We start from the raw sequence: 15,609 nt of genomic DNA on the forward strand, positions 1-15,609 counted from the left end.
ATTGGATAAATTGTTGTGGGCTGTACGCACCACTAATAATTCAGATACACAAGTATCTCCTTTTGTTTTATTACAGGGACGTGTTCCATCCTCAAAGTTAACCAGAGAATGGATGGGTCGTTTTTGTGTGCCATGGTACAAAGTTGATGGTGTGATAGAGAAACGTCAAGTTTGCAAAAGTATGTGCAGAGTTCACAAGAAACTCACCGCCGCAAGTTTGATTGGAAGGTAGGTGATGAAGTGAGGGTGAAGTGTCCAAGATCGACTAGTCTGTCATAATTCTCCAGCGGTAAGATAATAGTCCAAGTAGGTGACAGTGCTGTTAGACTTGATGATGGCAAGTGGTGGAATAAAGATAAGATATCCCTTACTAAGTCTGTTCGAGCGGAGAATGTCAAGGGTGGTGATGGTGGTGAGCGTGTTGAACGTCTGACATTTCAGTCTACCAATGCAACAAAAACTGTCAAACATCCTAAGAGAACATCCTAAGAGAACTGTCAAACCACCTAAGAAATTTTATGATTACATTATGCGTTCAGGTTGTAATTCTTCTAAGGCAAACAATTCACCTGTACATCCTCTCAGACGTTCGTCCAGAACTGCTAAACCCCCTAAGAAATTTGATGATTACACATGCTAGTGTTCTTGTTAGAATATATCAATATTAATGCATTGATGTACAATTGTTTTTTCAATGTTTGTGTATTTATGAATTATTCCTATGATTTATTTTGTTTCTATTGTTTATTGAAATCGTTGTGAGGGAAGAGATGTGTTGGGTATGGGTTCTTCCGTGCTATTCTGTTTCCTCGTGCTGTGGAACCGACGCGCAGAGAACCTTGGAATGTAGAATGTGAGAAGGGATTTTGTGTAATGCTGGCAGTTGGTGCTGGAGATCGGTGGAAGGAGGTCAGAAGCAAGAAGATTGTTGGAACATAATAAAATAACCTGTTTACCTGGAACCGTGTGGACCGCAGTTCCTTTCATTCACAAGCCAAGCAGTGAACAGCGCTGAATCAGGCTGCAAGGTCCAGGACCGGGCCCCCTGTTCTCCTTGGCTTGTGGTGCCACACTATGGATTTGAAGCCCAGGGCACGAAAGTCCCTCCCCTGAGCCTTGCAGCACATGAAGTAGTTCAATGGACCTGAGGAACCAGATACACTTGCTGGCGTCGGCTCTAAAACCGGTGATCCTGGGCTAATCACTTAAATCTCCCCATGCCTTCAAATACAATCTGACCTTTTGTAATGTAATTGGGACTTGTGTAAAGTGTTCCAAAGCCCCAGTGCCGGTTTTGCACTATATTATACAGCAACAAAAGTAAACACGACACCATGTCAAAGTCACCTCGGGTTCTGCCACTGTGCATCACAAATGACTTCAAAGTTATTGCCTATGTGTCATAACCCCCTCTCCCTTGCTCGCCAACTTTAGAAAACTACAGCAGTTGTGTAGTTCTTTGAGGGCCTTTTCTTTCTGCAACTCATAAAGGCTAATAATGAACATGAAAGTGTGAGTGAGTGTGGGGGTGGCTGGGTGGATCCGTGATAGGGTGGATGCATGAATGATGAGAGAAAGAATGGGAGGATGAGTGAGTGGAAGAAGGATGGATAGATGAGTGAAATTAGTAAATGGATGGGTGGATGAATGTGTGAAACAATGGATGGCTGAGTGAAAGGGTGGGTAACAGATGAGTGAAAGACAGATTTGATGCATAAATGGATGAGTGAAAGGAGGGACAGAGTACAAGGATGGATGGATGAGTGAAATGTTGGGTGAATGGCTGGACTAATGAATGGATGAGTGAAAGGGTCAACAATGGATAGGTGGGTGAAAGGTTGGATGTAAGGATGGATGAGCGAAAGAATGAATAGATGAGTGAAAGGTAGGGTAGATGGGTGAAAGGATGGATGGACTATTGAAAGGATGAATGGATGGAGGAGTGGAAGGCTGGATGGATGATGAAAGGATGGATGGATGAATTAACAGACGGATGAGTGAAAGGGTCAATGGATAGGTGGACAAATGGATGGATTAGTGAAAGGATGGATGGCTGAGTGAAAGGGTAGATAGATAAGTGAAAGCGATGATGGATGGATTATTGACAGGGTGGGTGGGTAGAAGGATGAGTGAAAGGATGGATGTAAGGGTGGATGAGTGAAAGTATGGATAGATGAGTGAAAGGGAAGGTAGAGAGATGGAAGAAATGTTTGATGTATGAGTGAAACAGTGAAAGGATGGGAGGATGAGTGAATGGGTGGATGGATGAGTGAGTGAAAGGGCGGTTGGATAGAAGAAAGGATAAATTGATGGGTGAGTGACAGGATGGATGATGGGGTGAAAGGGTGGAGGGATTGATGGGTAAATTGATGTATGGATAGGTTTTTATATAGCTCAGCAGAAGACTGGTTTGAAAGACAGAATGAATGGTGAAAGACCGTTTGATGGATGAAAGAATGACAGAATGTAAAAGTGAAATGATGGATTGAAAGATGACTGAATAGATGCTTGGATAGAGTAGACAAGAGCTTTCTTCAGGGGAGGGCATTGATGACTTACTTCACTTGCTTGGTGCTGCAACAGCTTTGGTTCAAAGTAGGGGGTGGGGTATTTTGATTTTCTGGCTCCTTCCTTGCTAAGGTGTGACATTTCTGTATTTGCTGTGTTTATGTGTGACATCGCTACAGCATTTGTATGACATTTTGAGTGATACCCAACTGCTACTTGAATGCAACACCAGTAACTGTAAGTTTTAGCATGTTTTGATTTGAAGCATGAGGCTGTAGAGCGAGCCTCATGGTGACATGAGCTGTGCTTGAGATGTATATGGTGTTTACAGCAATAGGCAAGGTGATCAAAATAAAGGATCTATGATGGAACAATGCATGCGTATATCGTGCATGCCTTTAGAACGTTGTCTTAATAATGCTTTTACAACAAATTTCTTTGTACATGCATGTTTGGTAAAGGAACACGCGTAGTAAATTCTTCCCTGCCCTGCCCCCTTACACCTGATACCATACTCCACCCCGCCAAAGCCATTAAAACTGCCCCTTGCACACACTGCCATGAGCCCTTAACCCCCACGCCCTTAGGCCTAAATTCTACCCTGTCCTCAAAACACACCTGACCCACACTGAACCCTAAAACCTACCCCCCACCCTGAACCATAAAACCTACCATGCGCTGTCCTGAAAACGACCCCGCTCCATGCCCTGTCCTAAAAGTTACCCTGACCCGCCCCCGCCCTGTACCCTAAAACCTACCCCGTTATGTCCTAAAAGAAAAAAACCCGACCCCACCCGCCCTGAACCCTAAAACCTATCCCACCCTGTCCTAAAAACTACGCTAACCCCGCCCTGTATCCTAAAACCTACCAACCCCCTATCCTAAAATCTACCCCAACCCCGCCCCGTACCCTAAAACCTACCCTGCCCTGTCCTAAAAACTACCTTGCCTCCCCTTTCCTCAACCCTAAAACCTACCCTGCCCAGTCCTAAAAACTAGTCCGACCCCGTGACCCTACCCTGAACCTTAAAACCTACCCCACTCTGTCCTAAAAACTACCCGACCCCCCACCATGAACCCTAAAACCTACCGCACCCTGTCCTAAAAACTACCCCACCCTGAACCCTAAAATCTACCCTGCCCACCTGCCCTGAACCCTAAAACCTACCCGGAGCCCTGACCTAAACTACCCTGACCCCTCCGCCCTCACCCTGAACCCTAAAACCTACCCTGCCCTAAAAACTACCCAACCCCCTGACCAGTCCCAAAAAGCTATCCCCAGCCCCAAACCCTGCCCCACTTACCTCTCTCTTCTCTGCTCCTTTCTGTTCCGCCCCGACACCTAGACAGCTTTCTCTGCTGTTACCATGCATATGCGTAGTAAACGCATATGCGTGGTAATGGCAGTGTGGTCAATGCTTTAGCATTGCACTGGCTGCATTGTAAGTGATGTTATGCCAAAATAAACTGTGTACTAGTGTATCCTCAGTACCTTTTTCAAGAAGCAGGGAAAGACACCTTTGTGATGTTTGTAAGCCAGTGCAACTTCCGCAAAGCACCTATAAACAATGTCTGACTCCCTAGATTAAGACATCTTGCTGATGCACCCATAATGCGTTCCCTATAGTGGGTCCATCACAGCAATCCCCCCTTAGTTCACCAGCAAAGCAAGTGCTTTTTAGTAACATCCCTACAGCAATGAGATGCAAGAACTTCCTAATGACGCCAAAAGTTTAAGACCAATTCTTTAGGGATGAGTAAAGGGTCTTCTTACAGTTTGTAGCTAAGAAAGTGAGCTGTTCCGCAGTAGTCGTGAGGCTAAACCTAATTGATGATATTGTTTTTCTATCCAGATGATACAAAGACCTAAACTCTCATTTTATAGCAGCGACAGGAATAAACTGCACTGGTATACAGCTGCAACAAACACACATACTTGTGTAAACACACTCACATCAAAACTGTCCATTGCCTTATTCTCACAACTCGCTATTTGTTTCAAAACAAACGCACCATCAAACTATTCCGTCACAGTAAAATGCATTTATATGGAAACTGTAACTTTCCCTATCACAGACTCCACCAGAGAAGGTCTCGAGTTTGCTTATTTATACCGCATGTAAGTAGCTCATTTCCTTGCATTTTGGAACTTGCCTTTTCATTTTTCCAACATCAATGCAGGAGTACAAGATTCAAATGAAAGGACTATGCTACTTCTGTGATGCCAAAGATTAATAGTTCTGTAATGTCACTTCTTGTGATGTCACATGCAATTTAGAGGGGCCTCACATTTTCTGTTTCCCCTGGGGCCCCAAGACTCCTAGGACCTGCCCTGATATTGTTTATAAATGTGCATTACAAATAAAAAGTGTTATAAAAAAAGTTACATTATAGCACTGCACTGTAAAGTACTTATTAAAAATTATAATTTTTAAACATTAGTAAGCTAAAAGAGAAAACAATTCACATGTAAACCCTACATGTGGCCCAGATTAGTATAGAACATTATAGCCTATTAAATCAAACACACTGGGTTGTATACAACTGGAAAAAAAACTGAGTTTTGGTGGAATAAAATATTTATCCCAGATCACACAATTTAAGCAGGAACGCCACAATGTATCTACAATTTCTGGTTTTACTTTGTATAGATCAGCCAATAAACGGGTGCCCGTTTGTTTTTCCTTCTGCTAAGGATTCGATTTTACCTCTTTGTGCATTTTTCTGCACTTTCCATATATCCCCAACTCGACTGGAAAGCACTGGAGCACTTTATATGAGAACAAGTAACACAAGGTGATATTCGTCGTTAACGTGGAGATTAAGTAATTTGTCCAAGAAACAAAGAATGTTGAACCAACCAACCAACCAAGTCGCACCTGGCTCCCCAGGGCCAAGGTTGGCAAGTCTGACCGTAACACCATATGCTGTGTAGGGGGAGCAGCAGGCGGATGCCACATGAAAACTCGGCTCGTTTTAAGCTCGAAGTTCCAACTGGACCTCGAGCTGAGACGGAATCAGCCAGGCAACGGTACAGGCTCGAGCTTTCAGTGGCTCGCCCATCCAACCTAAGCCACCTACTCGCTCTGCCCTCCACAATGCCCCTCTTTCACAAGAAGAGGCATGCTCTGCCGGTTGGAGACGGGCTGTCAAACCCTGCCGGTTAGTAATTTATATTAGGTAGACTTCTAGCAAAGTTAGACACTGCAGCCTGCTTCAAAATAGGCGGTAGCAACCGACTGGAAGAGGGCGTCTTGTCAATGGCACGTGCAGCCAATCCCAGCGAATCAGAACATCTATTTCTGTGCTACGCATTATGATTGGTTAAAATCCTTCAGCGCCACAACCCCCAAAACATAAGAGGCTGCTATCAGTGGATTGTGAGTTTAGCCGTGGTTACCGACCCGGAAGTGCTAAGGATACATCATCACGGTGAGTTCGTGGGCTGTCCGATTAAGTTGCAGCATGTGGTTATGTTAATAGTTTGTATATATTGGTTTTTAATGCGGTTGGTATGATAAAGTAAAGACCATTATCACAAAAGTTGATTCATAGTCACAATTTATGGCTTATCTGATTAGCGTTATCAGCCCTATTGAAACTCGCGGGTTGCGTTAATTGTGCGTAGGATGTTTTACGCACGCTTATAAGTCAGACATATTAAAACACAAGTATATCCAGGCGTAATAGTTACAATAGCTAGGCAGAGTCATGGGTCCTTTTAAGTTTAAGCATAGACCGACCAAATCAACTCCGTACAGAGAACATAGATGAGCAAATGTGTCTTACTCTAGCCACCCAGACTTGTGACAGTGAGCCTGAGCATGAATATGTTTAGTGCCATGTTATCATAAAATGCACGTTTAATAGTTTTCAGAAAATCAAGGTATTCTGTTAAGGAATCAGTTTAAACTAAGTCGTTAAAACGCTCCTAAATTGTGTACCTTACCTGTAGGACAGATGCAGGTTACAGATCAGCGCATTTTCTTTAAAATACTACAGACAGCAGCACTTTTGAAGTACTGACCACTAGATAATCGAGCTCCAAACTGTCTGAAACCGTTCGCCGAAGCCGTGATGGTTTTAAACAAAGCTGTCAAATATTTTACAGCTGTCTTATTACGCTTGAGATTACTCTGCTTGTCTACACTGGGAAATATTTGAATGCAATTTAAAACCTAGTTGAGAGAAAGAATAAAATCAAATAAAAAACCTTAGCATCTGCCCAGTTACCGCAAGCTATTCCAGGACCCACTGGTTGTCACACGATGGGAAATAAAGTGGGTTTGGCAGAAACCACCACGCAATGCGATGCAGTTTTTACGATCTAGACATGAAATGCGGAGTCTTGACATGTAATTCAAGTTTTAACAATTTACTTAAATATGCTGCAACTAAAGACAGCGTTGTAAATCTGATTTATCAGAGCCCACTACACAGTGCCACATTTCTCTGGGGAAAAAAGTCCTCTGGCTTCCCCATTTGAATCCTTGCCATCTTACTTGTGGTCTACTTTAGAACTGTAGTGACAAGACACATGTTCTTAACCACAGATTCCCAATTTGGCCATTTTGAGTGCCCTTTATCAATCATCTTTTGAGCGTATTCATATTCTACTATTTGCCTACGATTGTCAGTATTTATGATCATTCTTGCCCCTTCTACTAAGTGTGTTTAATGAGTACAAAAATAAATAAACTGGATATTCTCATTGATCAAACTTTGATCTTGTGCAAAATTATATTCTCTCTGTCCACTAATCTCACAATATTTGAGCAATTGAAAATTGGTTGAAAGGCAGAAACAAACTCCCTAGGAATCTTCCTGAAACTGGGCCCAGCTTGTTTGTTTCACACATTCAGGGCCAATTAAACTACAAGTTTCCACATCCTGAATTGTGTAGGACACCTTCTGTGATGGCGCTGCTCCCTGCCAACCTCACTGCAAACAGAAGCTAACTGCAGAGAAGCCATTCTTCACAGCTGACATACCGCTGCTAGCCTGTGGCTCTAATTATGAGTGTTCGGGAGGTGGTTGAGTTGCTTACCACATCTGATGACATAATCTGCCTAGGAGTTTGGAGTTCAGTAGGTGTGGTAATTACCTTCTCTTATGAGTTTAGACCCTCAGATTTTGATCACAGCTGAGGCTGAATACCAGTACATGCAGTAATTGCGAAATTGCGCATACAAGAAGTCTGAGTTTCGCGGCAAACATTCCACCTGCCCCACCCCTAATTTCCTCGAACTAAATTTCGCTCGATCGGACCTGGTGAAAATTAACAGCATAAGTGCCTGGGAAGTATTGGTACATGTGGATTTTGGCTGTTTTTCCCCATTTTTGAAGAGCAAAGTTCCTGACCGGAGGTATTTAGCTTACCCAATGAATTATAACATGATATTTGATTTCACATGGTGCGATTATTATCTCACCCTCCTCAAGGTAATTAGTAATTGGAGCCAGTATGGGCCACAACATGCATATGTTGGTGCGTTCCCCCCCAAAATGGAGTCGTCGGGTAATCACTAAGTATTTTATCCTAATAAATTCTGGTTAATTTACACAGGGAAATTTGTGTGGAATGTAATGTTTGCCACAAAACTCGGAATTCAGATATGTTCCGTAATTGGCGTTTTCACACATATTGGAAATCACCGTTATACATGTGATGCGGTCCTTGGAGTGTTGCGCTCTGCTCGAGGTGTCTTGTCAGGCAGCCTTTAATCCTTTTGCATAGATGTACTATTGGTAAGTTTTTGAGTTGCAAAAGCATTGCCTTCACTCACCTTTGAAATGCAGGCAATGGGACAGAACGGCTGATGATGTGGTGATTGATCACATTAGGTCAGATAACCTGAAAATGAAGCGGAGTAGGAAGGTTTCTTTACCTAAATAATGTGCTGCTCTTTTGCCGCGAATGCAGTGCGTGCATACATTCCTGCTCACCTTCTGCCAGAGAGGGATGACGTCCACACTCATGGCCATACCTCATCAGAGGCCAGGACTGTGGTTTACAGAATCCAGCAATCGTTTACACTCAGCAAAGCTGCCTTCTCTTCCCCTCTGCACCCACAAACATGGGCAGCGGCTTCAGGCAGCCTGCTGGTGGAACATAGCTAATGGTTTATCACTTTTTGTTAAATACTAAACATGCGTGCCCTGTATGCCAATCACCGGCCTACCCTGTGCCACAGAAATGAGGCCAGTACTGCAGGAACCAGACAGCTGGGCCATTCTTCTCAGTTCTAGGCCCCCTGTGAATTGTGAATAAACCCTTAACCAGTGTTCAGCCACCACTCACTCATGTTATGTGGTGTCACACCTGCTCCTCACTAATATTACAACATGTATAACACACCTGCCCTCGCTCCTCCTTCTTCCTATCCAAAATCATGGGTGGCAGTAAATAAGTAGGTAGTTTATTATGTTTGAATGATTACAGTCTTACAAAATAGTGACGTGAGCAATTATTGCTGCCCAAAAGAGCAAACATTGATTCTACTAAAATTAAATTAGGCAGTACAATAAAATGCATGGAAAGCAGTGCAGTTAAAACAAACAAAAAAAATACATATTGAAATTTGATTTCAAACCAATAATCATAAAGATCAATCACTGAATTCAAAGAAAGGCATTGTTAATCGCAAGTTAAACATTTGCGGAAATACAGTGTCCCTGATTAATATTATTGTAGTAATGGAGTCCTCTGTAGAGAAATTGGCGACTCAACAGAGATCCGAGGTGCTCTGTGAGTTAAGATAGACTTTTAAGGCCTCCTTGTATCGTATAATGTTTTTCTTCATGAGAATCTGCTTGACAAACACTTGATTCTCACACTTCACCCCGAGACTGCAGCAAAGAAAGTGCCATAACGATTACTTCTTAGAGTCACACGGTCTGCACCTTTGATTTGGGAATTGATGGTTGGTAAGTCTCGTCTATTTTCTCGGAAACATCAAAAACCTCATATGGACAGTAGATAGTCCCACTAATTTGCATATTTCTGATGGATAACTGTGTGGTCATAGTTTTGTATGACTTCGTTGTATATTGCAAGTGTTCTCTCTCTCTCTCTCTCTCTCTCTCTCTCTATATATATATATATATATATATATATATATATATATTTTTTTTTTTTTTTTTCTGATCTAGAACATCAGCAATGCGGCTAAGCAGTGTGACTTGTGTTTTTATGTCCGAATTAAATGCTCTATTCGAGATTACTATCAGAGATTGACTCTTCTTCCAGGTTCAAATAGAGTTCATTATGTGGCGCATCGAGACACTGTTTGAGAGGATTGGCTTTATAACTTATTTTGGTGTTTTCTTGTTAACCAGTGAGCAATATGCCAAGACGTTTGCTTTGCATGTAAAGTCTTGATGGACTAAACCGAACTAATTACATTTGTGATCTCAGAAAATGCCACTGCAAGTGAAAAAGCTTTCAAAATGTATTGCACCGTATTAAGTCTTGTGTCTATGTGAAGCGGCCTGGGAAGCCTTAATGGCCCTAATATATGTATGGTAAAATGTTGGCTCTTTTTACCTTCTGTACTTCCCTGGCAGAAGAGCTGTGTAACTTTGTCGGGCCGCAGTGGCCATATTCTACCATAGCTTCTGTGTTTCATTTGTGCTAGTTGCTATCTCATTGTGCTTTTTCAGTATGCCAGATACCCCAGAGTTTCCCCGGATGTTTGCCAAACATCATAACTTTGACTTCGTTCTGATTTTGTTTTCAGGAATTGAACTATGTAGTTTAAGGCTCTTAGCAGGTCAGTGTAGGTATGATCTATTATGACAATATCATCTACATTCTGTAGTATTTCCAGGCGGTTGTTTTGTTTCGTTGGAAGAAATTAACTAGTTTTTCCTAGTGATATGCTGATGTCTTCTGTGTAGAGACTGAACAGAAGAGAAGCATGTACATATACGTATCCTTGCTTCAAGGCCTTGTACTTAAAGGATTTTCTTTGAAACTGAGGCCATTACCTACTTTCACGCACACCCAGGCTTCTGTTTATAATGAAATAACGGTTTGAAGTAAACATTGCGGGATGCCCCAGCCTGCCAGTTTTTTCGTTTTGTTTTTTTCCTCTCAAAGGTTCTGACAGTCAACCTTATCAAAGGTTGCTGTGTAATCCATAAAGCATGCAATGGGTCCCGTTTCTGAATGATGGCATAATGAGCTAGAAATGATAATGTCACAACGTTATCCATAGCACTACAGTTAAATCAAAACCTGTTTGGGAGAAAGGGATAATGCTGTTATCATTTGACTTTTTATTTTTTATTAAGCTTCCGTAGTAAAATCCTTGCAAATGCTTTACCCTTGATGTCTAGCAACGCAATTAGGTGGTAATTGGAGGGATCCGATCTGCTGCCCTTATTTTTGTAGAGGGGACAGAAGATGAATGAAACCACTCCTACATTCAACAATGGTGCCTATAAGGAATGAAGCCTCAAACAGAGGTGACAGCCGAGACTCCTAGCATTCTAAGTCTGATTTTTAAATAGGCTACTTGGTGTTCGCACCTGTGGCCACGCTTGCTCTTAATTTTTTTTTCTTTTTTTTTTTTTTAAACTATGATGATCCTTATTGAGTTGACTATATGATTACACAGTCCATTCTGTCTTAGTATTATTGAGTTGAGCTGAACATGCAATCTGTACGACTGAATTTTCCAGAGCAATACTTCTGTTGCAATAAAGTGAAAGGATAACGTTTTCCCAAATGTCAGGGCTTACTCAATGTTCTCTCTGTGGATGCTCATTTACCTCAAGTCTGTTAATATAGTCCCAGACCTGGAAATGGTCTCTGAGTTTTGACAGCTTGTGCATATAGCACCATTGACTTTCAGATTGTTTTGTCACATGGTTTTCTTTTATAGTCTGGTTTTAATTTTTGTAAGGTCCCCACTCTGGTAGGATCAGTGGTTCGTAAATTTCTTTTTAAATTAAAGAGTATTTTGCTTTTTTAGGTTCTTTAATTCAGGAGTGAACCATTTGTTTGTCTGAATCATAAGTGTCCTATCCTTTGTGCTAAGTTTTGAAAACCCTAATATTGGGTGGCAGTGAGAGCCCTACCATGCCCTTCTGCTGACAATTATTCTTGGCTCAGGTTTTAAAGCCTGGTCTTGGATTGGCTGACCTTAGGCTATCGACCAGTGAAGTCTAGTTGCTCATAGCTATGTGGATCCTAGGACTGATGGAAGTCAGCTCACAGTGAATGTGTACTGCAGAGGCACCTGAATTTCTAAGCTAATGAACGCTTAGTTCTCTGCAATGAGCTAGTATTAGTGTAAGTACCTCCAATCCTAGATACTTACTATACAAGTCCCTCCCTTTTCTGAGATGACTCTCAGAATACATTCATCCATGGTTAGCTGTCATGCATTACATAAATACTGAAGTCGTGGAAACTATGATTTTGGAGCTATATAATGAATATTCGGCTTCATTTACGGAATGTCTGTGTAAATAGGACATGTTGTCTCCTTATCATCTTGTTAGATAGCCAGCCCAATAAGCAGGAAAAATAGATTATTGATAACCCTATTGGACCAGGGATTGCACAGATAAAAATTAAGGTGCATATGTTATTGAAGAATGAGTTTATCTTTTGTGGGCTGCTGTTTTTATGGTTACAGAAATAGCCACATATAGACATAATCTCTGTCATGGAAATGCACTGTCGTATTGTTATACAATATGTTTGTAAAGTGCATTCACAGGTGTATGGCGAACTGCATCCTGTTTGGAAGACTTTTGAGCTGGGACCATGTGACCACCAAGCCTTTGATCTATTCTTAATTTAAACCTGTGCTGTTGCAGGAAACTACGGAAGTATATTGAACTCTTCTGTTGTCTTGTAGAGAACACCTTCCAGGATGTCTGACTTTAGTAAATGCCCGGATTGTGGTTCGTCAGACATAGTTGATGATGCCCATTACTCCCAGAACCAGTTGGTGTGTGCTGCTTGTGGATTTATCCTGACAGAGGGCCTCCTGACTACCACACAAGCTGAAGAAGGCTTTTCACAAGGTGAGTGAACTAGGATACATGGGACTAATTGAGAGAAGTGAGATTGAAGGTCAGTCAACCTCTCGGTTCTCTGTGGCAAATCACTTGCTAGCCTGAATTGATTAGGCTTTTAACCCGATTATGTTATTTAGGGCTTTTGCAAAGTATTATAAACACCTTGTATAAACGTCTGAGAGCTTAAACTGCACAAGGGGAGATGGGCACATAGCACTGTGGTGTATGTTCAGGAGATTATATAATCCACGAGATATATTTTCCATTGCTTAAAACGAAATTGAATGCTCAGCAGATATTTGGGCCACAAAAGCACAGTATATCGGATACAGAACGACCCAGTGGGGGGAAAAATGTACAATTCCTATGTCAGTAGAAATGCATTCCATGCCAAAATGTAAGGGTAAATGTTCCCTAAATTATTACTAATATTATTTTAAAGACTTCACTGTCAATGCACTGCTGAGAGGGAGATTTAACGAGGATTTGAAGTCTGTGTCCTCCTAGCCATTGCAAATATCTATACCATAGGTGCCTCAGCTCAATTGTGTTTTTGATGGGGATTGCAATCTGACATACGTTAATTGTACATTTCTGCAGTAGGCCATGTTAACCCACCAACCTTTACTTTTAGTATAAATGCCTGATATCGATACGTTATAGATGTATCTGTACAGTATTTGCATTTACCCACCGTGATTTCGGATTGGGACTAGAACGTGTGACCTGCAGATTTTACAGAAATCCTGTGATAAGTATCTTAATCAACTGATCTATATCACGAAGATCTAACATTGACAGCAATATGTCGTATTGACAGTCTAGGGAATACCTATGACTCTGAGATATAATTTTTTTTTTTCATAGTAAATGTTTGAAAGCATAGTATTTAAAAAAAAAAAAAAAAAAAAAAAAAAAAAAAACTTTCCCTTCTTTCTCTGGTCCCAGGATTGCCAAGGGCTCTCTTCATGTGGAGGAGCCAGGGATTAGCACATCCATTGTTAGAAGAATCAATTGGTAACCAAGTACGGCCTTTTATAGAATATGACTGGACTAGTTCTATTCTGAAACACGTTTTAAAAAGATTGAGGTTCAAAAGCCAATGGCTGACACATAGTATATTCAATCCTAATCCGCTCATGCCTGATGCACGAAAAAAGGCCAACATTCGTTCTAACAAGGATACGTTGGGCTTGATCCAAATTTGAGAATCCGTACCAGGAAAGGCCACCACTCCATAATTCAAATAAGGTAAACATTTTGCTCTGTAAACTCAAATCTGACAGTGGATCACGCCTCTTTCGTACAACAGTGGGAACAATCCATAATACAGTTGTTTTACTCTTCATACAGGTTAAATGATCCTAGGGCTGAAATGTTTTTCGAGTTCGATTTGAGTGAAAGGGTGAGTGAGCAGATTTGTGTGGTGGTGTATGTGTTTTTTTTTTTTTTTAATTTTATTTAAATTAGCTAGATTTGTTTATCAGAACTGTGTGCTGACCACACATCTTTATTTTATACAGCAACAATTTAGAATCATGTTTCCTTGGTAGGAACAAGGATGTGGCGTGTGGGGAATAGGTCCCTCCTCCTTAGTGTATACAAATGAGGCTTTAATACCGGCCAGGACAGCAAATGTTTTAAAACATTTCCTTGCAGGATTTCCTTCCTTCATGGATGGTCCAGACCTTAGTACCAACTTTGTCAAGCCTTTTATGATTGCAGACGTGTCGGACCCTAAAACCTGTCATTTTTACGTCAAGCACGCAAGCGCTTTGACCTTTTGTACATATTGTGGGCTTTTAACCACACCCACGGCACACCCATCACTTTCACTCGTTCATGGGCTTACCTTTAAAAAAAAAAATTCTGTATCATTGGTAAATGCCTAATGTCTGTCCCTCCTTGGGACAGTTTTGTTACCACCTTTCAGACTGCCCCTGTTACATGGATAATTGCACTATTGTCGATTCCCTTGACTGTGAGCAAGCTTTTTCTTTTTGTGTCTCTCCTTAACGGTCATGATCATGGCAGCCGTGGCACATTAATTCACCTCACTTACATCAACTGTTTTACTTTTCATTTTCAATTTAAGTGGCAAGAAAAGTCCAGTAAGGAATTTACAATGCTAACAGATCTAACTAAAGCAAATGCGAGACCCATTGCATTGAAAAAAGTTTTTTCTAATTTGGGGGGGGGGGGGGGTGTCATTGTCTTAAGGCAAGGATTTAACATATTTGCGTGTGGTCTTTGATAAAGCATGCTGTTGTTCTCAACTCCTCTGCTCCAGAATCATGTCTTTCATTCCTTCTCTCTCCAGTTTAGTTTTACCAGTAGGCTAGGTTGAAAGTCTATTCTGCACTTGCTCATTTTGTATTATATTAAGTGTGTTTCTGTTGCCTGCTGTGGCTCTGCAGTTTGGGAGTATGTTGACCCTCATCCTTTACAAGTAGATCATATATTTTTGTCATTGTCTTATCTGTGCACCCAGAATGCCCACATTTTGTGTCCTGAAGAACATGCGGCCTGTTTACGAATTTGGCGGTCTCATGGCCGTACTGCCAAGGCTATGGTCCCAAGAAGACCACAGAGTCTGTCTTCTGCCTGCGTATTACGATGCATGCAGCTTGAATCGCCAACTGTGACAATTGTTACTGCCAGGGTACTGGCGGTCCCCTTTTGGTGTGTTTTTTTTTTTTTCTGACCGCATTAGGCCATTGTGGTATGCTGGCAGCAAAGCACCAGAACAGTGCCCATTGGATGGACACACAAAGACAGCTGATCTACATTGGCTAATTGGAAACACCTGCAAGTGGCACTATAAAACACACCCCATCCCAGACCACAATCCTTTGCCTCTCCACTGCAGCACAGCAGGACGGACCACATTTTTTTGCCCTCCAGTGTGGGCAATACATTTATGCTGTGGACTATTTCTGGATACTTTCCCTTTTTGATGGGAGTAGTATTTTGGACTTTTGACTTCAGACAATTTGGCATCTACTGTCACGTACTGCGCTGGACTTCTCACCTCTGGATTTCGGATTGGCTAACACACCAAGTCTT

The 15,609-nt window shown here is 41.6% G+C and overlaps 1 protein-coding gene across 1 annotated transcript in view; it reads left to right on the forward strand.

The window, feature by feature from the left end:
- The first annotated feature begins 5,848 nt into the window (after positions 1–5,848).
- Positions 5,849–15,609, forward strand: part of BRF2 (BRF2 general transcription factor IIIB subunit) — a 77,875-nt gene continuing 68,114 nt past the window's right edge. Inside the window, exons 1-2 of the mRNA XM_069213452.1 lie at positions 5,849–5,940; positions 12,381–12,549. Coding sequence (XP_069069553.1) covers positions 12,396–12,549 — 154 coding nt within the window. The 5' untranslated portion in view covers positions 5,849–5,940; positions 12,381–12,395. The remainder of the gene's footprint in view (positions 5,941–12,380; positions 12,550–15,609) is intronic.

Source organism: Pleurodeles waltl, chromosome 11 (genome assembly GCF_031143425.1).
Source record: "Pleurodeles waltl isolate 20211129_DDA chromosome 11, aPleWal1.hap1.20221129, whole genome shotgun sequence".
Classification (NCBI taxonomy): Eukaryota; Metazoa; Chordata; class Amphibia; order Caudata; family Salamandridae; genus Pleurodeles; species Pleurodeles waltl.